This window comes from Xenopus laevis, chromosome 3S (genome assembly GCF_017654675.1).
Source record: "Xenopus laevis strain J_2021 chromosome 3S, Xenopus_laevis_v10.1, whole genome shotgun sequence".
Lineage (NCBI taxonomy): Eukaryota > Metazoa > Chordata > Amphibia > Anura > Pipidae > Xenopus > Xenopus laevis.
The window spans coordinates 11407437-11434976 of record NC_054376.1 but is presented as its reverse complement, the minus strand read 5'-3'; the positions used below and the strand labels follow the sequence as shown (position 1 = coordinate 11434976).

At 40.3% G+C, this 27540-nt stretch overlaps 3 protein-coding genes and 2 long non-coding RNA genes across 13 annotated transcripts; 4 read left to right on the top strand and 1 right to left on the bottom strand.

The window, feature by feature from the left end:
• On the top strand, nt 1-9292 carry menf.1.L (mesendoderm nuclear factor, gene 1 L homeolog). 5 transcript variants are annotated; one of them, NM_001088839.1, is given in 15 exon segments: nt 1-394; nt 496-609; nt 881-952; nt 1240-1329; nt 1438-1524; nt 1895-1981; nt 2376-2459; nt 3156-3303; nt 3397-3707; nt 3794-4001; nt 4804-4917; nt 5013-5149; nt 5285-5509; nt 5622-5845; nt 6237-7043. In NM_001088839.1, coding segments are annotated over 15 exon segments (2271 nt in total). In that variant the 5' UTR covers nt 1-101; the 3' UTR covers nt 6314-7043.
• LOC121402107 lies at nt 7-25077 on the bottom strand. Of its 3 annotated transcripts, none has more exons than XM_041588000.1 (9): nt 25060-25077; nt 8835-9116; nt 8022-8126; nt 7488-7629; nt 6884-7185; nt 6315-6790; nt 1874-1929; nt 1417-1472; nt 7-193 (listed from the first exon to the last, which is right to left on the bottom strand). In XM_041588000.1, exons 2-6 carry the CDS (start codon nt 9104-9106, stop codon nt 6499-6501), a joined length of 1113 nt encoding a protein of 370 aa, XP_041443934.1. In that variant the 5' UTR covers nt 9107-9116; nt 25060-25077; the 3' UTR covers nt 7-193; nt 1417-1472; nt 1874-1929; nt 6315-6498. The 3 variants fall into 3 exon arrangements, with proteins under 3 accessions (XP_041443934.1, XP_041443932.1, XP_041443933.1); XM_041587998.1 differs by lacking the exon at nt 25060-25077 and adding an exon at nt 12120-12252; XM_041587999.1 differs by lacking the exon at nt 25060-25077 and adding an exon at nt 9217-9324.
• On the top strand, nt 12215-18529 carry LOC121402106. 3 transcript variants are annotated; one of them, XM_041587995.1, is made up of 15 exons: nt 12215-12507; nt 12609-12722; nt 12994-13065; nt 13353-13442; nt 13561-13647; nt 14018-14104; nt 14499-14582; nt 15279-15426; nt 15520-15830; nt 15917-16124; nt 16927-17049; nt 17139-17272; nt 17408-17632; nt 17745-17968; nt 18360-18529. In XM_041587995.1, the coding sequence occupies exons 1-15, from the start codon at nt 12215-12217 to the stop codon at nt 18434-18436; spliced, it is 2277 nt and encodes a 758-aa protein (XP_041443929.1). In that variant the 3' UTR covers nt 18437-18529. The 3 variants fall into 3 exon arrangements, with proteins under 3 accessions (XP_041443929.1, XP_041443931.1, XP_041443930.1); XM_041587997.1 differs by lacking the exon at nt 13561-13647; XM_041587996.1 differs by lacking the exon at nt 14018-14104.
• On the top strand, nt 19524-20560 carry LOC121402109. Its single transcript, XR_005966546.1, has 4 exons — nt 19524-19780; nt 19870-20002; nt 20137-20361; nt 20472-20560. It is a non-coding gene; the product is annotated as an uncharacterized LOC121402109 (long non-coding RNA).
• A 68-nt stretch (nt 25078-25145) lies between the features above and the next one.
• On the top strand, nt 25146-27277 carry LOC121402110. Its single transcript, XR_005966547.1, has 2 exons — nt 25146-25256; nt 26711-27277. It is a non-coding gene; the product is annotated as an uncharacterized LOC121402110 (long non-coding RNA).
• The last annotated feature ends 263 nt before the right edge of the window (nt 27278-27540 follow it).

Sequence of the window (27540 nt, the reverse complement as noted above, 5' to 3'; positions counted from 1 at the left end):
ACATACCTCATTTTGTGACTCACTGAAGTTACTAGCTCCTGAATCTTGCCTTCCTTGGGAATCACAGGAACTTTTCCTTCATTTTTTGCTGCATTTGAAAAATGGAATCTAAGAAGACTCAGAACCGCCATTCTCTTGCCTGCAAGTTTTGCCTCAGGACTCAGGAAACCTTGACTGTTCACCTGAGAAGAGCCTGCAAGAGAGATGCAGATGCAGAAGAAATTGAGCTTCTGATGCAGGAAGCAAAAGCAAAGATGCGATCAATCCTGAAAGGGCTTAGTGTCGTTAAATATGAAGACCTGGACTATAAGGATTCTGATCCTCTGGATTTTTTTGTCAATTTCCTTGAGAAAAATGGCTGCTATGTTAGAGGGAAGCCTGAGAAGTCAGCAAGGTATGTATTGCTCCGGCCATTGCTGTGTCTAGACATGTATGTCTGTAATATTCATTTTGTTTTTATTTCTTCTTAACAATTAATCTATTGTTGCATTACAGCTCTCCCATGGAAGAGAGAATACGTCCATCCGATATAAACAGAACCAAGGTGAACCTCAATCGGGCAGCTGACAAAGTAGTGGAGAGACAGGCACCTTTTAAAGATCTGGACCTGTAAGTATACTTGGCATGTGTCCTTATAATATTCACCTGTCTACATTGTAACTTGCACATTGTTATCCATTGTTTCTGAACTTTTGTTGATTTTTATCAATACGTCCCTGTCAGGTCACATGGGTATATTAGATGGACTTTTCTGCTAAGGCTTACTTAATTTTTACATTTCCTTCTCCTTTAAAATCTTCACCGGTCTACATAGTAACGTGCACATTGTTATTCATTGTTTCTGAACGTGTTTTGATTTTTATTAATATCGCCCTGTCAGGTCACATAAGAAGACCAAACCTGTACATGAAAAAGAGGTGGAGACACAAGGACCTGTTAAAGTGCTGGACCTGTAAGTATAATTGGCACATGCACATCTAATCTACACCTGTCTACATAGTAGTATGTGTTAATTTTTCTTAATTTACAATAGAGGGAAAGAAATGCTGTGTTTCTTTTGACCGAGGCCTCAGGATAGCATTTCTTTGAGGGATTACTGGTATATTTAGATGGACTTTTCTGATAAGGCTTACTTAATTTTAACCTTTCCTTCTCCTTTAAAATCTTCACTGGTCTACATAGTAACTTGCACATTGTTATTCATTGTTTCTGAACTTGTTTTGATTTTTATTAATATAGCTCTGTCAGGTCACATAAGAAGACCAAACCCAGCCCAGTGAATGCTGAAAAAGTGCAGAGACACCGACCTATTGCTGAACAGCCGGACCAGTAAGTCCACTTCTATACTTATACTTCTAGCATACGTCTAATATTTGCCTATACTTCGTAATACTTCGTAAAACTTCCTTTCTTAACTGTTGTTGATCTTTATTTTAGCCCCATGGAGTCAGAAGAGGAGGACATTGTAGGCCCTGTAAATGAAAAAGAGGTGGAGACACGAGGATCTTTTAAAAAGCTGGACATGTAAGTATAATTGGCACATGCACATCTAATCTACACCTGTCTACATACAAGGGAAAGTTGTGCTCAACCACTAACTTTTGAAAACATTAAGCAGGGCTGCAATGAGGTTGTGACCAGAAAATACATATAGTAGAAACAAGAGATCCTCTGTAATCAACCCATATATTATCAATATATTTAAGACAGAGACATTTTCTGCATACTGCTACTAAAAAATGCCTTAACCCTTTAAGCAAAACAGGAATTGTTTGTCCATATATTTCAATAAATTTAAGCTGGACAACTACGTCTAATATTTGCCTCTACTTTGTAATATGCATGCATTTTTTTGTTTCAATCCTTTCTTAACTGTTGTTGATCTTGATTTTAGCCCCATCGAGTCAGAAGAGGAGGACATCGCAGGCCCTGTAAATCAAAAAGAGGTGGAGACACGAGGACCTTTTAAAAAGCTGGACATGTAAGTATAATTGGCACATGTAAATCTAATCTACACCTGTCTACATACAAGGGAAAGTTGTGCTCAACCACTAACTTTTAAAAACATTAAGCGGGGGTGCAATGAGGTTGTGACCACAAAATACATATAGTAGAAACAAGAGATCCTCTGCACTCAACCCATTATCAATATATTTAAGACAGAGACATTTTGTGCATACTGCTATTAAAAAATGCCTTACCCTTTAAGCAAAACAGGAATTGTTTGTCCATATATTACAATAAATTTAATAATAAACTCATCCCATATTTGGCCAGTCCTATGCTCAATTGACATCTGATTCATTAAGAATTCTATTGATCATGTCTACACAGTAGTATGTGTTAATCTTTTTTGTTGATTTGTATTGTTATAGCCCTGTTGAGTCAGACAAGGAGAACCATGCAGGCCCATCGACTGATGATAATGATGATGATGAAAATCCAAAAAAGCTGGACCAGTAAGTTAACTTTACACAAGCATATTTAAGATTCACACGTCCATGCTGTAATAGGTGTTCAGATTTTACATTTATACTGAATTACTTATAAAACAGGGGCCCAGGGAAGTGCATTGTAAGTGGCACTTCCCTCATACTTAAATATACTTCAATTTAGCCTTAAGAGTGCTTCCACAACCCCCCAAATTTGTATATTGTATTAGCCGGAAGCATTGGTTGGTTTAGGCAATCACTGTCTCTTAAAAGACTTATTGGCGGGGGAGGATTTTAGCCTTCACACTGAAACCAACACATACTGAACTCAGGTAATGCTACTATGCAGGGAATTGTCTTTTTTTACTATGACCAGAGCTAAAGAAGTTAGGGACAGCCATATGGGGTTTAGCTTGATGAGGTATGGTGGCTTCTCAACTTTATGATCATAACTTTGTAACCTAAAACCCCTGTTTTTGTAAACACATGCACTAGCATTTATACTGAATTACTTATAAAACAAGGGCCCAGGGAAGAGCATTGTAAGTGGCACTTCGCTTATACTTAAATATACTTCAATTTAGCCTTAAGAGTGCTTCCACAACCCCCCAAATTTGGACCAGTAAGTTAACTTTACACAAGCATATTTAAGCTTCACACGTCCATGCTGTAATAGGTGTTCAGATTTTCAATCATTTCTAAATGTGTTTTTCTTTGGGCTAGGAGCAAGACAGAGTCACATCTAATTCTGCTGAAGAAAAAAATGAAGGCAGCCGGGATGTACAGGAAACACTCTCTTGAATGTGATCTTCTTGTTAGTTTCCGAACATTTCTTCAGCAAGAATTACGAGTTAGAAGATGGTCACAAGAGGTAAGATTTACACCTGTCTATGTAGCGCTTGCTGTTTTTTTTTTTGCTGTTCCCATTTCCTCATAATGATTTTTTCCACATGTCTAATTTTAGGTTGGAAATGTGGCCAGGTTTTTATATTTTGTGGACCCCTCCAAACCCTCCTTAAAGTTCCTGGATGATACACCGAAGGCAGAGAAGGCAGTGGCTTTTTTTACTGAACTGGCAAGTTTGGGGAACAGTCATGCCACTCAGTTCACCTACCTGAAGCACATTAAAAGGTTTGTTCGGTCTCAGATGAATACTCTAACTTCATCACATCAATCTAAAGAAACAGTGGAAAGATGTAAGCTGTTTCTCAAGATGACTGAGGGTCTACAGGGAAAGCTGAGCAAAGGAATTTCAGCTGAGACTGTGGGGAAAAAGTAAGTATGCTTTAGTACCTGTGCATCTAGTTTGGATGTTTGTGTGTTTGCGTTTGGTTTGTAACCTTTACCATCCCTATTTACAGGTATGACTACATGACATCTGGAAAAAAGGACCCAGTGGAGTGTCAGAGGATTCTCGCAGTGGCAAGGCCAACGATCGAGCAGCTGATAAAGAAGGCCAAGATGGGTGGAACACTTTTGGATAAAGAAAAGTGTGTTGTCCTCTATTACTTGGAGGCAATAGTTGTCCTAAAGCAACTCCAGCGACCAGGAGTTGTGCAGAATATGACTGTGAGTATCCATGTTGCATTTTTTTCTACTGACATGCTTTTTATGCCCTGTTACATAGTTACATAGTAACATAGTTAAATTGGGTTGAAAAAAGTCCATCAAGTTCAACCCCTCCAAATGAAATCCCAGCATCCATACATACACCCCTCCCCTCCCCTCTTTCACATAAATTATATATACCCATACCTATACTAACTATAGAGTACAGTATCACAATAGCCTTTGATATTATGTCTGTCCAAAAAATCATCCAAGCCATTCTTAAAGGCATTAACTGAATCATCCATCACAACATCACCCGGCAGTGCATTCCACAACCTCACTGTACTGACTGGGAAGAACCCCCTATGTTGCTTAAAATGAAAGTTCTTTTCTTCTAGTCTAAAGGGGTGGCCTCTGGTACGGTGATCCTCTTTATGGGTAAAAAGGTCCCCTGCTATTTGTCTATAATGTCCTCTAATGTATTTATAATGTCCTCTAATGTATTTATAAAGTGTAATCATATCCCCTTGCAAGAGCCTTTTTTCCCGAGAAAACAATCCCAACCTTGACAGTCTCCCAGTCTCATTTAACTCTTCCCTCCCTCTAACCAGTTTAGTTGCACTTAGTCTCTGCACTCTCTCCAGCTCATTTATATCCCTCTGAAGCACTGGAGTTCAAAAATGCACTGCATACTCCAGATGAGGCCTCACCAGGGACCTATAAAGAGGCATAATTATGTTTTCATCCCTTGAGTTAATGCCATGCTGTTAACTTGCACTGTTTGGCATTTTACTGATCCTTGTGTCTTATTTGAATATAGGTTGAAGAATGGCGCAACAGGAAATTGTCGGACTGCAAGACACGTATGGCCATTGCTGTAAAAAAACATAAGACTGCTACACAGCAAGTCGCCACTGTACTTTTAGAAGAAGAAGAAGAACAGGTATATGTCTGAAGTGAACAGTTGCAATTTGTGACAGTGTGTTGCAGAGCATTGTTTTTTCAACTGGACTTTCTTTTGTGTCGTTTCAGTGGTTTGATGTGTTCTATAAAAAAATACGGCCATCCTTTGTCAGGAGTGGGACAAGCCCGAAGACATTCTTCATCTCATCATCAGGGGAGCCGATTCACAGTGTGACAAACGACATTGCTAGACTTCATCAGAAGTAAGTATACATGTTGTAATGCAAATAGTTCTTCTCAAAAACTATAACCATCCGGTGAATACTGGTACAGGCTTACAAGCCAAGTTTAGCACTTGTTCAACGTTTACATTTCTGAACATATATTTTTTTCCATAGGTTTAATTTGCGCCCTGTGACTAGTCAAGAGGCTAGAAGAAGAATGGAGACATACATGGCCTCCCACTTAAAAACTGATGCAGAGAGGTACTCGTTTGCCAAGATGCTGGGCCATTCAAATTTGACTGCCGAAAGGGTTTATCGAGAGAAGACCATTGAAAATATGGTAGAAGCGGCAGAAGTCATGAAGAAGGCATTGTATGGCCCCCAGGCTTCGACATCAAGGTAAGTTGATATAGAGCATTTACATGGTTTTCTGTATGCAATTTTGTTTTAAATACTGATAAATTATGATTTATACTAACCACCGGTTTCATTCTCATTATCCATTTAACAGGTTTAAACAGATGCCACAGCAGCCACTGGAAACGGAAAGTACAGTAGTCTCTCGAGACTTGAGGGAGAATGCTTTTGAGAGATTCAAACAAGCCCGTCCAGTCACCCATGATGCAAATCCTCCTTGCTTAAAGGCAGCGTTAGCCTTTTCCCATGAGTACGGCCAGTACTGTTATGATCGATGGAGAAAACTACAGAACAAGATGAGGGTGGATTATGTTGCTGGTAAGTCTTCCAAAATTGTTGTATGTTTTTCACAGTTTAGGGGGTTCTTCCCAGTCAGGACAGTGAGGTTGTGGAATGCACTGCCAGGTGATGTTGTGATGCTGATTCAGTTAATGACTATAAGAATGGCTTGGATGATTTTTTGGACAGACATAATATCAAAGGCTATTGTGATACTAAACTCTATAGTTAGTATAAGTATGGGTATATATCATTTATGTGACAGTATAGAGGGGTGTGTGTATGGATGCTGGGTTTTCATTTGGAGGGGTTGAACTTGATGGACGTTGTCTTTTTTCAACCCAATTTAACTATGTAACTATGTGCAATCACTGAATGTATACGTTTGTGAATATCTAATAATTCTTTCTCTTACACCCATCCATTCTAGGAATTTTCAAATATCAGAAACCAAATGAAGAGAGAGTGAGAGAATGTATCGAAGGCCATGCATGGAAGACCAACTAACCACGGATACGGGATATTCTGGAAACCATAAAGCCACGTGGATAGCAAACCAGGTTTCTAAACACGTGTCAAGTGGAGTGAGCATGAATTCAGCTGGATAAAAGTTTGAAAGTTTGAAAAGATTGGTGGAATGCATTGGCATCTGCAGATTTCCTCATAACAGATGTAGATGAGACATTAGCACCTTAAACCATCAAGAGAGTTGGAAGAGATTGTTCGTCTAATGAATATGTCAGATGGGAGAAACCTTGCCCTGTTTTGGATTCTGCAGCATTTTTAATGACTGGTAGCCAAATAGAAATATTTGGCTGGGAGTTTTTGTTGGGGGGGTTGTTTGTTTTGAAAATGTTTATTTGTGCACGGACGTCATATCCCTCTCCTAATTCATTTCTGGCATTGGCCCGATCAATAAGCTCAGCAAAATAGTGGTTTGCCAGTTTTAGCACTTCTTGGCACTCTCTTGGATTTGTGCACCTTCTGTAAAAAGAGAAATACAAAAGGCAAATTTAGCACACAGGCCTATAAACAGACATATCCTATACAGCATCACCTGCTGTTAATGAGACTTACCTTCCAACAGAGTTTTCCTTACTGGCACCTCTGCAAATGGATTTCTGGGCCTCTGTCATGCTTTTTAAAAATTTTTGAATTGACCCACGCAGAGATGGATCCTCTTCCAACAGCTGATCCTCTGAGGTGACATAAGCAATAAATTTTTTTACACCGCTCATGTAATTTCTTGCAGTTGCTCGGCTGGCTGCTGAAGCTCCGATCACCCTAAAGAACTCCATGCTCCTCTCAATGTTATGGATGCAGCTAGTGGAAGGTTCGTTTGGGTTCACAAAATGCAACCATCTTGATACATTGTCGACCTGAAGGTAGAAGGTTAGAATTAACTGGTTTGCCATTTAGTCATTTAAAGCTAGAAATAAAATCAGTACCCCAAGAGTGCAGTGTTAAAAAAGTACCTCATGTTTGATTCCTGAAGGTTAGAATTAACTGGTTTGCTATTTAGTCATTTAAAGTTAGAAATAAAATCAGTACCCCAAGAGTGCAGTGTTAAAAAAGTACCTCATGTTTGATTCCTGAAGGTTAGAATTAACTGGTTTGCCATTTAGTCATTTAAAGTTAGAAATAAAATCAGTACCCCAAGAGTGCAGTGTTAAAAAAGTACCTCATGTTTGATTCCAGACTTGGCATACTTTTTCTCCAGGTAGCTTCTGAATCCCTGCAGCAGAGGTGAATTAGTTGTATGTTTCCTGTGAAGTCCAGCCTCCTCCATAATCTTTTTTGTTGACATCTTGCTGGCAGATGTGCTAGGAGACAAACAAAGAGAGAGAGGGAACCATGTGAATAGGATATAAAGCATGACCCTGGTGAAGACCCAACATGTATACAAAAGTTTGGTGCCAGCGAGTTAAATAGTAAGTTGTAAATTTGGGGGTTAACTTCCTCAAACAAAATGGGGGATCCGGGTGCACAAAGCTCAAAGCAATAGTATAACAAATAATAATTGGTGATGGGCTGGCACAAACCGGGATCTCACTACAAAAATAGATGTATTATTATTTTACTACAAAAACATCACGACAAAGGCCTTACGCGTTTCGTGCCTTGGGGGGCACTTAGTCATAGGCATGACCCTGATGAACTGTAAGAAAGATAAACCATCACAAACAGACTTTGGTCTTGTACTTAGATCTTTTACCTTAGCATAAGAAACAGATGCTCTATATCCATTTCTTCTTCACAGGTATCCTCTTCTGTCTCGACAGCATCCTGCACTGGATTCTCCACTTCTTCAGCTGAGGTTCTGTAACATAAAGCAAAACTGTAAGCATCCATCATGCCATATTCACAATTACAATTTGTGCAAACAATATACATTTGAGCAAAGAATGCTAAACTATATACACATAAGCATTTTAATACATATATCCAGAGCCGGGCCAAGGTATTTCGGCACCCTAGGCAAGGGCTTCAATCAGTGCCTCCCTCACACAGTCCTGCATTACCATTTCACATCTTACCATTCATGCTGCCGCCGGTCCCAGCAGCCATCATATTGCCCCCATTTGTACCTTTGCCCCAACAGCAGCCAATCCCTCAGATTTCCCCAAAGCCCCCAATCTGTACCTGTGCCAGCATAAGCCAAAGCATCCTTCATATTGTTGCCCCCAATCTGTACCTATCTGTATCCAGCGGCAGCCAAAAAAATCCATCATAGTGTCCCAAACATCTATGTACCTGTGCCAGCAGCTGCCAAATGGGAGGTGGGGAGTGCTTCCACTGAAGTATGAAACATGGGCTAAACAATCCAGTGATTTTAAAAAAAATTTTAAATTCCCCTTAAAAGTGTGCCCCCCCAAAGATTGTGCCCTAGGCAGCTGCCTACTCTACCTACCCCTAGTTCCGGCCCTGCATATATCCTACTTCTATCAACCACACACATATAGCAAGGCTGCTCCACCTTTATTACACTCTCAAATAATATGTTGATCAAGCATTATGGAGTGCTTACCTCTCTGTGTGTGATGGCTTTTCAGAAACTAAACATCCATTGGACTCCAGAAAATTGATGAAGAAATGCAGAGATCGATCAGAATCAGCTCCAGCCTTCAGCTGCTTGTAATGTACAACACTGAGGTTCCTCACCAACATCCTCATTTTGGCCCTTGACTCCTCGACAAGGGCCACGATCTCTGCCTCACTCGCTCCTTTCCTGCAGACCTTACGGAGATGTCCAGGCAGCCGGTCTGTGATTTTCATGCAGTATTTGCAGGCCAACTGCATTCTGTTCTTTCTGGAAAAAGTGAATGTGATATAAGCAAAGATGTTCACTGTTGTGATTAAGCACAGTTTTTGGTATACCAGCCTACAAGTCAGATACTACAGCCACTTACCCATCAGATGCCATTGCAACAATTTTCCAAAGTTAGTGGCAACAGAAGGCAAAGTTCCCAAATCAAGCTTGTTCAAGCAGCTAGCACAATCAGGAGAGTTCTGACTTCTATTTGCCCAAGGTCCTCATTTTATACCTTACTCCCAAAAATTCTAACACCTTGGCATCAGAGGTCTAACCAATCAGGTAGAAGGAGCCATGTCATAATGTGTGAAGTTTGTGGTCCTAACTCCCAACAATTCTAATATCATGGCATCAAAGGTCTAGCCCACCAGCAGACAGTGATATGTCATAAACTGCAAAGGAATGTTGTGACACTAATTCCCCAATTGAGGTGACATTATTCCAATAACATGGCATCAAAGGTCTAGCCTACCAGCAGAAGGCGATATGTCATTAGCTGCCATGGAATGTTGTGACACTTATTCCCAATTGAGGTGACAAAATAGATCAGGCAAATTTGCATAATTCCCTAGACTCCTGAAAGAAGAATGTTGATTGTACCCCCACAATTTACAAAGCAGGGAATATAGGTTACAATTATTTGTGTGTATATCTATCTATCTATCCATCTATCTATCATCTAACTATCATCTAACTATCATCTAACTATCTATATCTATATCTGTCTATCTTTCTATCCATCTATCTATCTATCTATCTATCTATCTATCTATCTATCTATCTATCTATCTATCTATCATATATGCTAACATACAGCTTAAACTAAGCACAGATCAACTGCTCTATTTTCTAATGTCTTTATACAATATATATTATATAACAGCTGGCAGAATTTTAGCAACAGTTTGTGCCTACCTCCTCAGCAATTGAAGGACACAGGCATGAGGAGGAATTCCATCAGGTTTCAATAGCAGGGTACATTGCAAAACACCAGCCATGATGCCCCCTTAAACTAGAGCATTTTGACATTGTTTGTCTCTGCTCTTTGACTGCTAATACCCACACTAATACAGCTAAAAAACCATAACACCATTAACAGTCCAGCACATAACCTGGCATCAATATACATTAGCTTCAGTATTGCTGGTACTAACAGGCCTGGCACAGCTGGGGTCACCCAGAAATATAATGAAGGGGGCTCATTTTAAAGTTCAGCATTCTGGGTGTATGGCACATATGTCAAACCTGCCATTCTCACATTACCAAATGGGCCTGGCCTATCTAAGGCTTTTCCCTGTTTACTGGAAATGCAGACACATACATACACATACAGCATAATATCTGTACATTTATAAATGAAAAACATTTGTAAAAAGAACTACTTTGTTGGTCTGTTATCATTATGGGAATAAGCATTTACCAAGCTAAAAGTTAAAAAGTTCTGAGTTGATAGTAAACTCCCAGCAATTCTTATTTCTTGGCATGAGAGGTGTAATACATGTCTACATTTGCTACCATTGTCAGATAAGGTTATAATGTATGCAGGTATGTAGCCTAATTCCCTGGACTTGTCTGGAGTCAGGTGGGTAAGCACAATGGCAACTGGCTTCAAAGGCCTAGCCTTCTAGCCGAAGGTGACATACCATGAGTCTAGTGTGAAGGTGGCCAGCAGACAGAGCATGTTGATTGTACACAGATGACTGAAACTAAGAATGAAACAAACATATCTTGAAAAGTTCAAACTAGTTTAGTATATATATATATATATAGTGAATAAAGTTCTCCCTCTTGTAAAATATGAAGATATTACAATTTACTCAGGAGTTTCATGACCATATAAAAACATGAGGCTGAAGGCCAAGTGTTTGTTTACAGGTCATGGAACTCCAAGGTAACTTCTAATATCCTCATATTTTACAACTGGGGTACTTTATTTATTATAATACACACATTTCAGTGAGTCGTGTGACAGAAATTACATCAGAACTCACCATTTCATTTATAAGGATAGAATTTACAGGATATTTGTGGCTTTTGTGTATTATATACAAGATACAGTTGTATCTTGCAACAATAAACAGCTGGCAGAACCTTAGCAACAGCAATTGAAGGACACAGGCATGAGGAGCAATTCCATCAGGTTTCAATACCAGGGTACATTGCAAAACACCAGCCATGATGCTCCCTTAAACTAGGGCATTTTGACATTGTTTGTCTCTGCTCTTTGACTGCTAATACCCACAGTAATCATTCATTTAAACAGTCCAGCACTTAACCTGGCATCAATATGTATTAGCTTCAATATTACTGGCAATAACAGACCTGGCACAGCTGGGGTCACCCAGAAATGTAATAAAGGGGGCTCATTTTAAAGTCCACCATTCTGGGTGCATGGCACATATGTCAAACTTGCCATTTCTCACATTACCAAATGGGCCTGGCCTATCTAAGGGCTTTCCCCTTTTTACTGGAGATGCAGACACATACATACAAATACAGCATAATATCTGTACATTTATAAATTTAAAAGAACTACTTTGTTGGACTGTTATCATTATTGGAATAAGCATTTACCAAGCTAAAACTTAAAAAGTTCTAATTTGATAGTAAACTCCCAGCAATTCTTACTTCTTGGCATGTAGCCTAATTCCCTGGACATGTCTGGAGTCAGGTGATTAAGCACAATGGCAACTGGCTTCAAAGGCCTAGCCGTCTAGCAGAAGGTGACATAACATAAGTCTAGTGTGAAGGTGGCCAGCAGTCAAGAACTGAATACTGAATTAATCCCCCTGGTGCCTGCATACAGATCAGCAACAGGTGTAAAAGAATGTTAAACTGTAGCAGATACTGTAACACCTGTAACTGTAATCCCTAGAAAGAATGAGGTTTGATTAATACACATAAATCTAGCCAGGTATTGTCTCCATGTCTTCATTTCTATTGGTTGCTATGCTTCTTGGCTGGTATAAATATTCCCCCCTGTTCTCATTTGAGACATACCTCATTTTGTGACTCACTGAAGTTACTAGCTCCTGAATCTTGCCTTCCTTGGGAATCACAGGAACTTTTCCTTCATTTTTTGCTGCATTTGAAAAATGGAATCTAAGAAGACTCAGAACCGCCATTCTCTTGCCTGCAAGTTTTGCCTCAGGACTCAGGAAACCTTGACTGTTCACCTGAGAAGAGCCTGCAAGAGAGATGCAGATGCAGAAGAAATTGAGCTTCTGATGCAGGAAGCAAAAGCAAAGATGCGATCAATCCTGAAAGGGCTTAGTGTCGTTAAATATGAAGACCTGGACTATAAGGATTCTGATCCTCTGGATTTTTTTGTCAATTTCCTTGAGAAAAATGGCTGCTATGTTAGAGGGAAGCCTGAGAAGTCAGCAAGGTATGTATTGCTCCGGCCATTGCTGTGTCTAGACATGTATGTCTGTAATATTCATTTTGTTTTTATTTCTTCTTAACAATTAATCTATTGTTGCATTACAGCTCTCCCATGGAAGAGAGAATACGTCCATCCGATATAAACAGAACCAAGGTGAACCTCAATCGGGCAGCTGACAAAGTAGTGGAGAGACAGGCACCTTTTAAAGATCTGGACCTGTAAGTATACTTGGCATGTGTCCTTATAATATTCACCTGTCTACATTGTAACTTGCACATTGTTATCCATTGTTTCTGAACTTTTGTTGATTTTTATCAATACGTCCCTGTCAGGTCACATGGGTATATTAGATGGACTTTTCTGCTAAGGCTTACTTAATTTTTACATTTCCTTCTCCTTTAAAATCTTCACCGGTCTACATAGTAACGTGCACATTGTTATTCATTGTTTCTGAACGTGTTTTGATTTTTATTAATATCGCCCTGTCAGGTCACATAAGAAGACCAAACCTGTACATGAAAAAGAGGTGGAGACACAAGGACCTGTTAAAGTGCTGGACCTGTAAGTATAATTGGCACATGCACATCTAATCTACACCTGTCTACATAGTAGTATGTGTTAATTTTTCTTAATTTACAATAGAGGGAAAGAAATGCTGTGTTTCTTTTGACCGAGGCCTCAGGATAGCATTTCTTTGAGGGATTACTGGTATATTTAGATGGACTTTTCTGATAAGGCTTACTTAATTTTAACCTTTCCTTCTCCTTTAAAATCTTCACTGGTCTACATAGTAACTTGCACATTGTTATTCATTGTTTCTGAACTTGTTTTGATTTTTATTAATATAGCTCTGTCAGGTCACATAAGAAGACCAAACCCAGCCCAGTGAATGCTGAAAAAGTGCAGAGACACCGACCTATTGCTGAACAGCCGGACCAGTAAGTCCACTTCTATACTTATACTTCTAGCATACGTCTAATATTTGCCTATACTTCGTAATATGCATGCATTTTTTTGTTTCAATCCTTTCTTAACTGTTGTTGATCTTTATTTTAGCCCCATGGAGTCAGAAGAGGAGGACATTGTAGGCCCTGTAAATGAAAAAGAGGTGGAGACACGAGGATCTTTTAAAAAGCTGGACATGTAAGTATAATTGGCACATGCACATCTAATCTACACCTGTCTACATACAAGGGAAAGTTGTGCTCAACCACTAACTTTTGAAAACATTAAGCAGGGCTGCAATGAGGTTGTGACCAGAAAATACATATAGTAGAAACAAGAGATCCTCTGTAATCAACCCATATATTATCAATATATTTAAGACAGAGACATTTTCTGCATACTGCTACTAAAAAATGCCTTAACCCTTTAAGCAAAACAGGAATTGTTTGTCCATATATTTCAATAAATTTAAGCTGGACAACTACGTCTAATATTTGCCTCTACTTTGTAATATGCATGCATTTTTTTGTTTCAATCCTTTCTTAACTGTTGTTGATCTTGATTTTAGCCCCATCGAGTCAGAAGAGGAGGACATCGCAGGCCCTGTAAATCAAAAAGAGGTGGAGACACGAGGACCTTTTAAAAAGCTGGACATGTAAGTATAATTGGCACATGTAAATCTAATCTACACCTGTCTACATACAAGGGAAAGTTGTGCTCAACCACTAACTTTTAAAAACATTAAGCGGGGGTGCAATGAGGTTGTGACCACAAAATACATATAGTAGAAACAAGAGATCCTCTGCACTCAACCCATTATCAATATATTTAAGACAGAGACATTTTGTGCATACTGCTATTAAAAAATGCCTTACCCTTTAAGCAAAACAGGAATTGTTTGTCCATATATTACAATAAATTTAATAATAAACTCATCCCATATTTGGCCAGTCCTATGCTCAATTGACATCTGATTCATTAAGAATTCTATTGATCATGTCTACACAGTAGTATGTGTTAATCTTTTTTGTTGATTTGTATTGTTATAGCCCTGTTGAGTCAGACAAGGAGAACCATGCAGGCCCATCGACTGATGATAATGATGATGATGAAAATCCAAAAAAGCTGGACCAGTAAGTTAACTTTACACAAGCATATTTAAGATTCACACATCCATGCTGTAATAGGTGTTCAGATTTTACATTTATACTGAATTACTTATAAAACAGGGGCCCAGGGAAGTGCATTGTAAGTGGCACTTCCCTCATACTTAAATATACTTCAATTTAGCCTTAAGAGTGCTTCCACAACCCCCCAAATTTGTATATTGTATTAGCCGGAAGCATTGGTTGGTTTAGGCAATCACTGTCTCTTAAAAGACTTATTGGCGGGGGAGGATTTTAGCCTTCACACTGAAACCAACACATACTGAACTCAGGTAATGCTACTATGCAGGGAATTGTCTTTTTTTACTATGACCAGAGCTAAAGAAGTTAGGGACAGCCATATGGGGTTTAGCTTGATGAGGTATGGTGGCTTCTCAACTTTATGATCATAACTTTGTAACCTAAAACCCCTGTTTTTGTAAACACATGCACTAGCATTTATACTGAATTACTTATAAAACAAGGGCCCAGGGAAGAGCATTGTAAGTGGCACTTCGCTTATACTTAAATATACTTCAATTTAGCCTTAAGAGTGCTTCCACAACCCCCCAAATTTGGACCAGTAAGTTAACTTTACACAAGCATATTTAAGCTTCACACGTCCATGCTGTAATAGGTGTTCAGATTTTCAATCATTTCTAAATGTGTTTTTCTTTGGGCTAGGAGCAAGACAGAGTCACATCTAATTCTGCTGAAGAAAAAAATGAAGGCAGCCGGGATGTACAGGAAACACTCTCTTGAATGTGATCTTCTTGTTAGTTTCCGAACATTTCTTCAGCAAGAATTACGAGTTAGAAGATGGTCACAAGAGGTAAGATTTACACCTGTCTATGTAGCGCTTGCTGTTTTTTTTTTTGCTGTTCCCATTTCCTCATAATGATTTTTTCCACATGTCTAATTTTAGGTTGGAAATGTGGCCAGGTTTTTATATTTTGTGGACCCCTCCAAACCCTCCTTAAAGTTCCTGGATGATACACCGAAGGCAGAGAAGGCAGTGGCTTTTTTTACTGAACTGGCAAGTTTGGGGAACAGTCATGCCACTCAGTTCACCTACCTGAAGCACATTAAAAGGTTTGTTCGGTCTCAGATGAATACTCTAACTTCATCACATCAATCTAAAGAAACAGTGGAAAGATGTAAGCTGTTTCTCAAGATGACTGAGGGTCTACAGGGAAAGCTGAGCAAAGGAATTTCAGCTGAGACTGTGGGGAAAAAGTAAGTATGCTTTAGTACCTGTGCATCTAGTTTGGATGTTTGTGTGTTTGCGTTTGGTTTGTAACCTTTACCATCCCTATTTACAGGTATGACTACATGACATCTGGAAAAAAGGACCCAGTGGAGTGTCAGAGGATTCTCGCAGTGGCAAGGCCAACGATCGAGCAGCTGATAAAGAAGGCCAAGATGGGTGGAACACTTTTGGATAAAGAAAAGTGTGTTGTCCTCTATTACTTGGAGGCAATAGTTGTCCTAAAGCAACTCCAGCGACCAGGAGTTGTGCAGAATATGACTGTGAGTATCCATGTTGCATTTTTTTCTACTGACATGCTTTTTATGCCCTGTTACATAGTTACATAGTAACATAGTTAAATTGGGTTGAAAAAAGTCCATCAAGTTCAACCCCTCCAAATGAAATCCCAGCATCCATACATACACCCCTCCCCTCCCCTCTTTCACATAAATTATATATACCCATACCTATACTAACTATAGAGTACAGTATCACAATAGCCTTTGATATTATGTCTGTCCAAAAAATCATCCAAGCCATTCTTAAAGGCATTAACTGAATCATCCATCACAACATCACCCGGCAGTGCATTCCACAACCTCACTGTACTGACTGGGAAGAACCCCCTATGTTGCTTAAAATGAAAGTTCTTTTCTTCTAGTCTAAAGGGGTGGCCTCTGGTACGGTGATCCTCTTTATGGGTAAAAAGGTCCCCTGCTATTTGTCTATAATGTCCTCTAATGTATTTATAATGTCCTCTAATGTATTTATAAAGTGTAATCATATCCCCTTGCAAGAGCCTTTTTTCCCGAGAAAACAATCCCAACCTTGACAGTCTCCCAGTCTCATTTAACTCTTCCCTCCCTCTAACCAGTTTAGTTGCACTTAGTCTCTGCACTCTCTCCAGCTCATTTATATCCCTCTGAAGCACTGGAGTTCAAAAATGCACTGCATACTCCAGATGAGGCCTCACCAGGGACCTATAAAGAGGCATAATTATGTTTTCATCCCTTGAGTTAATGCCATGCTGTTAACTTGCACTGTTTGGCATTTTACTGATCCTTGTGTCTTATTTGCATATAGGTTGAAGAATGGCGCAACAGGAAATTGTCGGACTGCAAGACACGTATGGCCATTGCTGTAAAAAAACATAAGACTGCTACACAGCAAGTCGCCACTGTACTTTTAGAAGAAGAAGAAGAACAGGTATATGTCTGAAGTGAACAGTTGCAATTTGTGACAGTGTGTTGCAGAGCATTGTTTTTTCAACTGGACTTTCTTTTGTGTCGTTTCAGTGGTTTGATGTGTTCTATAAAAAAATACGGCCATCCTTTGTCAGGAGTGGGACAAGCCCGAAGACATTCTTCATCTCATCATCAGGGGAGCCGATTCACAGTGTGACAAACGACATTGCTAGACTTCATCAGAAGTAAGTATACATGTTGTAATGCAAATAGTTCTTCTCAAAAACTATAACCATCCGGTGAATACTGGTACAGGCTTACAAGCCAAGTTTAGCACTTGTTCAACGTTTACATTTCTGAACATATATTTTTTTCCATAGGTTTAATTTGCGCCCTGTGACTAGTCAAGAGGCTAGAAGAAGAATGGAGACATACATGGCCTCCCACTTAAAAACTGATGCAGAGAGGTACTCGTTTGCCAAGATGCTGGGCCATTCAAATTTGACTGCCGAAAGGGTTTATCGAGAGAAGACCATTGAAAATATGGTAGAAGCGGCAGAAGTCATGAAGAAGGCATTGTATGGCCCCCAGGCTTCGACATCAAGGTAAGTTGATATAGAGCATTTACATGGTTTTCTGTATGCAATTTTGTTTTAAATACTGATAAATTATGATTTATACTAACCACCGGTTTCATTCTCATTATCCATTTAACAGGTTTAAACAGATGCCACAGCAGCCACTGGAAACGGAAAGTACAGTAGTCTCTCGAGACTTGAGGGAGAATGCTTTTGAGAGATTCAAACAAGCCCGTCCAGTCACCCATGATGCAAATCCTCCTTGCTTAAAGGCAGCGTTAGCCTTTTCCCATGAGTACGGCCAGTACTGTTATGATCGATGGAGAAAACTACAGAACAAGATGAGGGTGGATTATGTTGCTGGTAAGTCTTCCAAAATTGTTGTATGTTTTTCACAGTTTAGGGGGTTCTTCCCAGTCAGGACAGTGAGGTTGTGGAATGCACTGCCAGGTGATGTTGTGATGCTGATTCAGTTAATGACTATAAGAATGGCTTGGATGATTTTTTGGACAGACATAATATCAAAGGCTATTGTGATACTAAACTCTATAGTTAGTATAAGTATGGGTATATATCATTTATGTGACAGTATAGAGGGGTGTGTGTATGGATGCTGGGTTTTCATTTGGAGGGGTTGAACTTGATGGACGTTGTCTTTTTTCAACCCAATTTAACTATGTAACTATGTGCAATCACTGAATGTATACGTTTGTGAATATCTAATAATTCTTTCTCTTACACCCATCCATTCTAGGAATTTTCAAATATCAGAAACCAAATGAAGAGAGAGTGAGAGAATGTATCGAAGGCCATGCATGGAAGACCAACTAACCACGGATACGGGATATTCTGGAAACCATAAAGCCACGTGGATAGCAAACCAGGTTTCTAAACACGTGTCAAGTGGAGTGAGCATGAATTCAGCTGGAATAAAAGTTTGAAAGTTTGAAAAGATTGGTGGAATGCATTGGCATCTGCAGATTTCCTCATAACAGATGTAGATGAGACATTAGCACCTTAAACCATCAAGAGAGTTGGAAGAGATTGTTCGTCTAATGAATATGTCAGATGGGAGAAACCTTGCCTGTTTTGGATTCTGCAGCATTTTTAATGACTGGTAGCCAAATAGAAATATTTGGCTGGGAGTTTTTGTTGGGGGGTTGTTTGTTTTGAAAATGTTTATTTGTGCACGGACGTCATATCCTCTCCTAATTCATTTCTGGCATTGGCCGATCAATAAGCTCAGCAAAATAGTGGTTTGCCAGTTTAGCACTTCTTGGCACTCTCTTGGATTTGTGCACCTTCTGTAAAAGAGAATAGTAACATAGTTAAATTGGGTTGAAAAAAAGTCCATCAAGTTCAACCCCTCCAAATGAAATCCCAGCATCCATACATACACCCCTCCCCTCTTTTCACATAAATTATATATACCCATACCTATACTAACTATAGAGTACAGTATCACAATAGCCTTTGATATTATGTCTGTCCAAAAAATCATCCAAGCCATTCTTAAAGGCATTAACTGAATCATCCATCACAACATCACCCGGCAGTGCATTCCACAACCTCACTGTACTGACTGGGAGAACCCCCTATGTTGCTTAAAATGAAAGTTCTTTTCTTCTAGTCTAAAGGGGTGGCCTCTGGTACGGTGATCCTCTTTATGGGTAAAAAGGTCCCCTGCTATTTGTCTATAATGTCCTCTAATGTATTTATAATGTCCTCTAATGTATTTATAAAGTGTAATCATATCCCCTTGCAAGAGCCTTTTTTCCCGAGAAAACAATCCCAACCTTGACAGTCTCCCAGTCTCATTTAACTCTTCCCTCCCTCTAACCAGTTTAGTTGCACTTAGTCTCTGCACTCTCTCCAGCTCATTTATATCCCTCTGAAGCACTGGAGTCAAAAAATGCACTGCATACTCCAGATGAGGCCTCACCAGGGACCTATAAAGAGGCATAATTATGTTTTCATCCCTTGAGTTAATGCCATGCTGTTAACTTGCACTGTTTGGCATTTTACTGATCCTTGTGTCTTATTTGCATATAGGTTGAAGAATGGCGCAACAGGAAATTGTCGGACTGCAAGACACGTATGGCCATTGCTGTAAAAAAACATAAGACTGCTACACAGCAAGTCGCCACTGTACTTTTAGAAGAAGAAGAAGAACAGGTATATGTCTGAAGTGAACAGTTGCAATTTGTGACAGTGTGTTGCAGAGCATTGTTTTTTCAACTGGACTTTCTTTTGTGTCGTTTCAGTGGTTTGATGTGTTCTATAAAAAATACGGCCATCCTTTGTCAGGAGTGGGACAAGCCCGAAGACATTCTTCATCTCATCATCAGGGGAGCCGATTCACAGTGTGACAAACGACATTGCTAGACTTCATCAGAAGTAAGTATACATGTTGTAATGCAAATAGTTCTTCTCAAAAACTATAACCATCCGGTGAATACTGTACAGGCTTACAAGCCAAGTTTAGCACTTGTTCAACGTTTACATTTCTGAACATATATTTTTTTCCATAGGTTTAATTTGCGCCCTGTGACTAGTCAAGAGGCTAGAAGAAGAATGGAGACATACATGGCCTCCCACTTAAAAACTGATGCAGAGAGGTACTCGTTTGCCAAGATGCTGGGCCATTCAAATTTGACTGCCGAAAGGGTTTATCGAGAGAAGACCATTGAAAATATGGTAGAAGCGGCAGAAGTCATGAAGAAGGCATTGTATGGCCCCCAGGCTTCGACATCAAGGTAAGTTGATATAGAGCATTTACATGGTTTTCTGTATGCAATTTTGTTTTAAATACTGATAAAATGATTTATACTAACCACCGGTTTCATTCTCATTATCCATTTAACAGGTTTAAACAGATGCCACAGCAGCCACTGGAAAACGGAAAGTACAGTAGTCTCTCGAGACTTGAGGGAGAATGCTTTTGAGAGATTCAAACAAGCCCGGTCCAGTCACCCATGATGCAAATCCTCCTTGCTTTAAAGGCAGCATTAGCCTTTTTCCCATGAGTACGGGCCAGTACTGTTATGATCGATGGAGAAAACTACAGAACAAGATGAGGGTGGATTATGTTGCTGGTAAGTCTTCAAATTGTTGTATGTTTTTCACAGTTTAGGGGGTTCTTCCCAGTCAGCGACAGTGAGGTTGTGGAATGCACTGCCAGTGATGTTGTGATGCTGATTCAGTTAATGACTATAAGAATGGCTGGATGATTTTTTGGACAGACATAATATCAAAGGCTATTGTGATACTAAACTCTATAGTTAGTATAAGTATGGGTATATATCATTTATGTGACAGTATACGAGGGGTGTGTGTATGGATGCTGGGTTTTCATTTGGAGGGGTTGAACTTGGATGGACGTTGTCTTTTTTTCAACCCAATTTAACTATGTAACTATGTGCAATCACTGAACGTATACGTTTGTGAATATCTAATAATTCTTTCTCTTACACCCCATCCCATTCTATGGAATTTTCAAATATCAGAAACCAAATAAAGAGAGAGTGAGAGAATGTATCGAAGGCCATGCATGGAAGACCCGAACTAACCACGGATACGGGATATTCTGGAAACCATAAAGCCACGTTGATAGCAAACCAGGTTTCTAAACACGTGTCAAGTGGAGTGAGCATGAATTCAGCTGGATAAAGTTTGAAAGTTTGAAAAGATTGGTGGAATGCATTGGGCATCTGCAGATTTCCTCATAACAGATGTAGATGAGACATTAGCACCTTAAACCATTCAAGAGAGTTGGAAGAGATTGTTCGTCTAATGAATATGTCCAGATGGGAGAAACCTTGCCCTGTTTTGGATTCTGCAGCATTTTTAAATGACTGGTAGCCAAATAGAAATATTTGGCTGGGAGTTTTTGTTGGGGGGGTTGTTTGTTTTGAAAATGTTTATTTGTGCTTTGAGTTTTAAGTGCTAAGGTGTGTAATTTTGTTTCTCTTTTATGTTCTTTTTATGTTCATTTTTTTTCCCCATTTCCCTTTTTTTCTGTACCCTCTGGAAAATTTACAAATTTAATAAAAAGAGATTTAAAATTAATTAATGCTCCTTTATTTATATCTCGTGTATTCTCATCAATAGGAACTCCAATTGCATCTAGCTGCTCATCAGAAGGTGATAGCAGTTTGTCATAGCTCCCCTTACCGGGCTTCAGTGGGCCCAAGCAATTCCAGGGCCCAGAAGACAGCCTTGGATGGGCCAGTAACTCTCACTGGTCTGACATTTATGCTGGGCTAAAGGGGGACCTTACACCTTTTTCTGTCACTGCTGCAAAGGACCCCAGCATGCTAAAGGAGTGTCCCCCCCTCCTTCTTATACCAGGGGTATCCTCTTTACATATATTATAATATTATTCACATAGGGGTGGATTAATATTTAAAAAAACCATCAATCCTGTGCAGAAAGTCTTAATTCCTCCACCATTGGCAAAAATGCCTACTCACTGACCACTGTTGTGGTGTAGCGGCATATAACAAGTCCTCGTGGTGCTCTCTGTCCTGATGTCCCGGTCGCTCAGACCCCCCAAGGCAAAAGATAAAACCAAAAGATAGTGTAATGCTACTTTAATAAAACGTTATTAAAAAAAAAACATTGCACTCACAATTTTCTCTTATGGGGTACTCGCATGTATGATTTTGGCATGCTGCAGGGTCCTAGAGGTTGCCTCCTTTAGAAACGTGAGCACTGGGTGAATTCCCTGCAACAAAGATATACTACACTATATTCATTTCTAAAATCTCCATTGCCCCATGCGCTGATCTCCACAAAGAAAGAAACGTTCCTGGGGGTCAGCACTTGTCGACAGAAGGCCCCAGCATGTCCAAAGCAGCTGTCATCCCCTCCCTGGGCTCCACTGAGCTCTAGCAATGCTAGTGACAAGAGGACAGCCTCGGATGGGCCAGTAACTCTCTTTGCTCTGGCAATCATGAATGGCTGAAGGTGGGACTTTTGCCATTTTCTGTCACTGCTGAAAAAAGCCCGAGCATGCCCAAAGCCCCTAGCATCTCCTCCCTTGCTTCATTGAGCACTAACAATTCAAGGGCACAGAGGAAAGTCTTGGATGGGCCAGTAACTCTCACTGCTTTATCATTCATGTCTGGCTGTAGGGGGACCTTAGGCCATTTTTCACAATGCTGCAAAGGACCTCAGCATGTCACAAGCCCCTTGCATCCCCTCACTGGGCTTCAGTGAGCCCTAGCAATTTGAGGGCCAAGATGATAGCCTTGGATGGGCCATGCACTTTTAGGTAAACTTGCACTGGCCTGGCATGTCTGCCAGAACTGCCATACTGCTTTTGTGAATGAGAGATGGCAAGGTTAACATATAGGCAATCCACCTGGAAGGTTTCTGTATGATAGGACCCCTCATTAACATGGCATACAGATTTGGCCAGAATGCTAGTGCCAGCAATGTACAGGTTATATTGGGGCTAGCAAGCATGCTGGGATGTGTATGCTAACCCCAGATTAGCACAACAGCGAACTCTATCTCACTGCCCAAACAGCTGAGGTTGATGGGACCATTGTGGAAAGCTGCAGGTAAACTACCGGTGTAAACTACAACTACCATGAACCCACTGTCTTCATCATAGCAGGAATATTGCTGGCAGTAAGGGCCCAGCACCAACAGAAAGCATGATGGGGGTTGTATTCTTTGAGATGGTTGGGAAAGAGCTGTGCAGGGCTGGGTCTTTCAATTGCTAATGAGCTGAGCACAAGCCATTGTTTAGCTCCTGCCAGCAAACATCCCCCCCACCTCCCCCCCAACCAGGTGAGAAGCTAGGAGGTATACAGTCTGTGTACTGCTAACCACTGCTGTGACTGACTCAATATTCTACCAATATTATGACATGACTATTGCTGGCAGTAACAGACCAGCACCATGTAAAGTAGCACATCCAGTGTGACCCGAGCTTGAAGCCAACTATCTTATTGCTTGTATAGGCCTTGGACCATATAGGCCCATGTTGGTTGGTTATTGGGCCTGTCACAACTGTGTGGCATGTACTGCCAACCATAGCTAAGCTAAATAGTGGTGAGCGGTCTGCAGGCTCTGTGCAGTATCTCCTAGCTTCCCCTTACTGGGCTTCAGTGTCCCTAGGAATTCCAGGGCCAAGAGGAAAGCCTTGGATGGGCCCAGGGCCGGACTGGGAGTAAAAAGCAGCCCGGGCAAAAAAAATGCAGCCCACATGTAAACACACAATGGTTTGGTACTCATTCACACATATATTGGGGTAAAACTGCAACAATTATGTGCATAAAGAGCTGCCTTTCTCGCTTAACGGTACTTAATGTAAAATATTACAGTCATTAACAAACTATTATTATTACATTATAGTACAGTAACATATTTTTTACTGGCACCACACAAATCTAATGTGTCCTTATTAACCATTTTGTTGATTTGCCATATTGATAAGGATTCAATAGTTTACCATTACAGTATGGGGTACATTGCTACTTATAATATGCTAGTGAAAAAACAACTCACCCACTTTCTACTCTTCTACACTTTCCTATGGGATTTTCAGAAATGTATTTATCAATGAGTCAAAGTTACACATTTTGCTCTAAAAGGCATTTAATTGTAAGCTATGATTATGAGTATCGTAGCACAGAACACATAAGGTTTGTTGTAGTAAAGTCTACTTTTTGTTTACTGGCCTGGTGTGGGTTTATTGTGAGTGCTACCCCATCCAGATTTATGGTTGCCACCTGGCCGGTATTTTACCGGCCTAGTCGGTAAAACACCCGCCAAGGCTGGTAATACAAATTTACTGGCAATGTAGCTGCCGGTAAATCTGTAATATCCCTAACTGAAGCACTTGGTCTGCCCCAATCTGCAGAAAATCTACCTTTTCTTTGGCGCCTGGTCAGTTGCACGACACCCCCTTTTGCAATCACTACCCGACACTAAACAATCATTTATATACCTATGTCCAGTCTGGTTCTCATGGGCTTTGGTCTGGCCCAACACTATGTTAGAATGTTTAAATACATTTAAACATTACAAATACCCCCCCCCCATGTTTCACTTACACTTTTTTTTACCAGGGATCAATTAGATTATAGGGTCTTTAATTAGGGTCTATGCAGAAGCCAGGAGGGCTTCACGTACATATCCAAGGTATTTGTTTTTGCTACAAGATGGGAAAAACGTGATCCCCAAATTCTACTGAATACCGACACACAGGTATCAATAAACATAATTTCCCTTGTTATCTGGACTTTAGCTATACACACACCAGCTACTTTCCCCCTGGGCAGAACACAGAGCAGCACTACTCCCTGAACAAAACAAATGCTAAAAAAAAAAGTTATTTGAATCCCAGATGCCCATTAATAGTAACTTTCCCCCTGGGCAGAACACAGAGCAGCACTACTCCCTGAACAAAACAAATGCTAAAAAAGGGAGGTGAAACAGACCTTTCTCAGCCGTGCTGTCTCCTGTACTTCTCCTAATAATCAGCTCTCTGCTGGCAGGCTGCAAACAGCAGACCGTTTCTAATTGATGCTCACTCTGCAATCCACTGATCATGTCTGCTGTCTGCAGCCTGCAGACTTGCCAGCAGAGAGCGGATTATTAGGAGAAATACAACAGGAGACAGCGCGGCTGCAGAGAGGTCTGTTTCACTGCTCCACACAGTCAGGGAAAAGGGCAGGGAAGGGGACTTGCACGGGCAGTTGACTCCCGGACAGTAGAGCGGCCCACTTAGTAAGAAACAGAGCGGCCCCTCGGGCAATTGCCCGTATGGGCACATGGTCAGTCCGGGCCTGAATGGGCCAGTAACTGTCACTGCTCTGGCATTCATGTCTGTCTGTAGGGGGACCTTAGGCCATTTTGTGTCACTGCTGCAATAGGCCCAGCATGTCCAAAGCCCTTAGAATCCCCTCCCTGGCTTCATTGAGCCCTAGCAATTCAAGGGCCCAGAGGAAAGCCAGTGTATTAGGGTTAGGCATTTCCCCAAGCAATGTTTCTCAAAAGCAATGATGCTAGCTGACTGTCCCAGGGCTTCAGTAGGTCCTAGAACTTCAAGGGTCCAGATGCTTTAAATGAAAGGTACACCACCCATTCAGTAAATTAACCCCTTGTATGCATGGTCACTCCCACACTTGGAAAAAAATGGGGACCATGTGCACCCCGAAACACTACCCTGCCACCCCAGGCATTAAATGTATCCCCATAAACTTTATATTGAGCACCCATGAAGATTTCAAAATTTCAACACATGGAGAAACAAAGTAGTGCCCCATGTACCCCTCAAGTGAGTAGCAGCCAGTCTTATGACCACAGTTGTACCTGGCAGTGCCATGCAAGTACATACAGGCAGACCAACTGGAAGGTGGCAGTGCTAAAAGACTCATCTGAACTTGTTATTGGGACACCAGTGTAGCCAGGCTGTTATAGGCAGCAATAGATAATGGGAGAAGCCAGAATGTAGGAATAGCTCCCTCCCCACTTATCATTTCAGTATGACATGACATTGGCATATATATATATATATATATATATATATATATATATATATATATATATATATATATATATATATATATATATATATATATATATATATAACAGCATGTGAAGCCGGCACTCACCTTCACCAATAGTCACTGGGGCCGGGTGCTAGCCAGGTAAAGCATACAATCCAAAAAATGAAGGAAGCACTCACGGCAGATTTTTCTTAGAAAAACTTTTTACTGGATCATGCAAACATCAACGCGTTTCGGTACCTCAAGGGACCGTCATCAGGATGTGGCACATCCTGATGACGGTCCCTTGAGGTACCGAAACGCGTTGATGTTTGCATGATCCAGTAAAAAGTTTTTCTAAGAAAAATCTGCCGTGAGTGCTTCCTTCATTTTTTTGGATTATATATATATATATATATAAATGTGTGTGTGTGTATATATATTTGTAGCAAGAGAGATAGAAACCATCCTTTGGCTTTTGAATACACATTCTCCCCACACCCCACCACCAGGTATAACGTTGCTAATGATGTAGCCAAGGCCATTGTTCCCCTGAATACAGATACTAATGAATCTTCCCCCACCCTATTCAATTGTATAGGAGAAGCCCAGCGCTGTGGTTTCATCCTTCCCCCCACAGCTCCTGCTAGCAGCCACTTTGTAGACAAGTGGGAAATCTAGTGGTGGCTACTGAGAATTGCATCCCTTCCACAAGCTGGGAACAAAGGCACACTGTTTGTAACTACCCTGTCTCATTCCCGCCATTGACCAAGACGCAAGCACGGGAGAAAGCTGCCTAACTCGCCCAGGAAACTTCAACTCGCGGCTGGACACAAACAAACGCTTTTCCCCTTAGGACTTCCACATGCTGCGGACAGGGGAGCAAGCTACAAAACTTACCCAGACACATGGAACTCACAGCTGCACATTTTTAGTCACTCTCCCCCCTTGTTTTTTTTCACAGGCTGGAAAGGGGTGAATTTTGATTTTGTAAGTTTATTTTTTTTTAAACTATTTCCAGATTGACATTAAGGGTTTGCTTTTTATAGTTAAATATATATTGAATGATATTGATTTCTAATAAAGATTATTTAATATTGATAATATTTAAAGATTGATGTGTATACCATTGTATATATATTTCTAATAATAAAAATGAGTAAAATTACTTGAATTTTTTTCTTTTTTTGTTTCATCAATTCTGTAAAAAAAAAAATTGGGGATCCCAGCACCCCAACAGGACTATAGGGGGTCCCTCACACCATAACATGTTTCTGTCTCCCAAAATATTTTTTTTTTCCTTAACTAAATTTGATATAACATTTTTTGGGGATCCCAGCACCCCAACAGGACTATAGGGTTCCCTCACACCATAACATGTTTCTGTCTCCCAAAATATTTTGTTTTTTTTAATAAATTTGATATACATTT

Excerpts from the sequence above, each read along its gene's own strand:
- menf.1.L (XM_041587533.1), top strand. The coding sequence starts at position 102 with ATGGAATCTAAGAAGACTCAGAACCGCCATTCTCTTGCCTGCAAGTTT. Across the intron at positions 1,982-2,375 it reads CCTTTTAAAAAGCTGGACAT|CCCTGTTGAGTCAGACAAGG; the intron begins GTAAGTATAATT and ends GTATTGTTATAG. Across the intron at positions 5,510-5,621 it reads CCCCAGGCTTCGACATCAAG|GTTTAAACAGATGCCACAGC; the intron begins GTAAGTTGATAT and ends TCCATTTAACAG.
- LOC121402106 (XM_041587995.1), top strand. The coding sequence starts at position 12,215 with ATGGAATCTAAGAAGACTCAGAACCGCCATTCTCTTGCCTGCAAGTTT. Across the intron at positions 13,443-13,560 it reads ATTGCTGAACAGCCGGACCA|CCCCATGGAGTCAGAAGAGG; the intron begins GTAAGTCCACTT and ends TCTTTATTTTAG. Across the intron at positions 17,969-18,359 it reads GAGGGTGGATTATGTTGCTG|GAATTTTCAAATATCAGAAA; the intron begins GTAAGTCTTCCA and ends CATCCATTCTAG.
- LOC121402107 (XM_041587998.1), bottom strand. The coding sequence starts at position 12,244 with ATGGCGGTTCTGAGTCTTCTTAGATTCCATTTTTCAAATGCAGCAAAA. Across the intron at positions 8,127-8,834 it reads AAGCCATCACACACAGAGAG|AACCTCAGCTGAAGAAGTGG; the intron begins GTAAGCACTCCA and ends TTTATGTTACAG. Across the intron at positions 6,791-6,883 it reads AAGGAAAACTCTGTTGGAAG|AAGGTGCACAAATCCAAGAG; the intron begins GTAAGTCTCATT and ends CTCTTTTTACAG.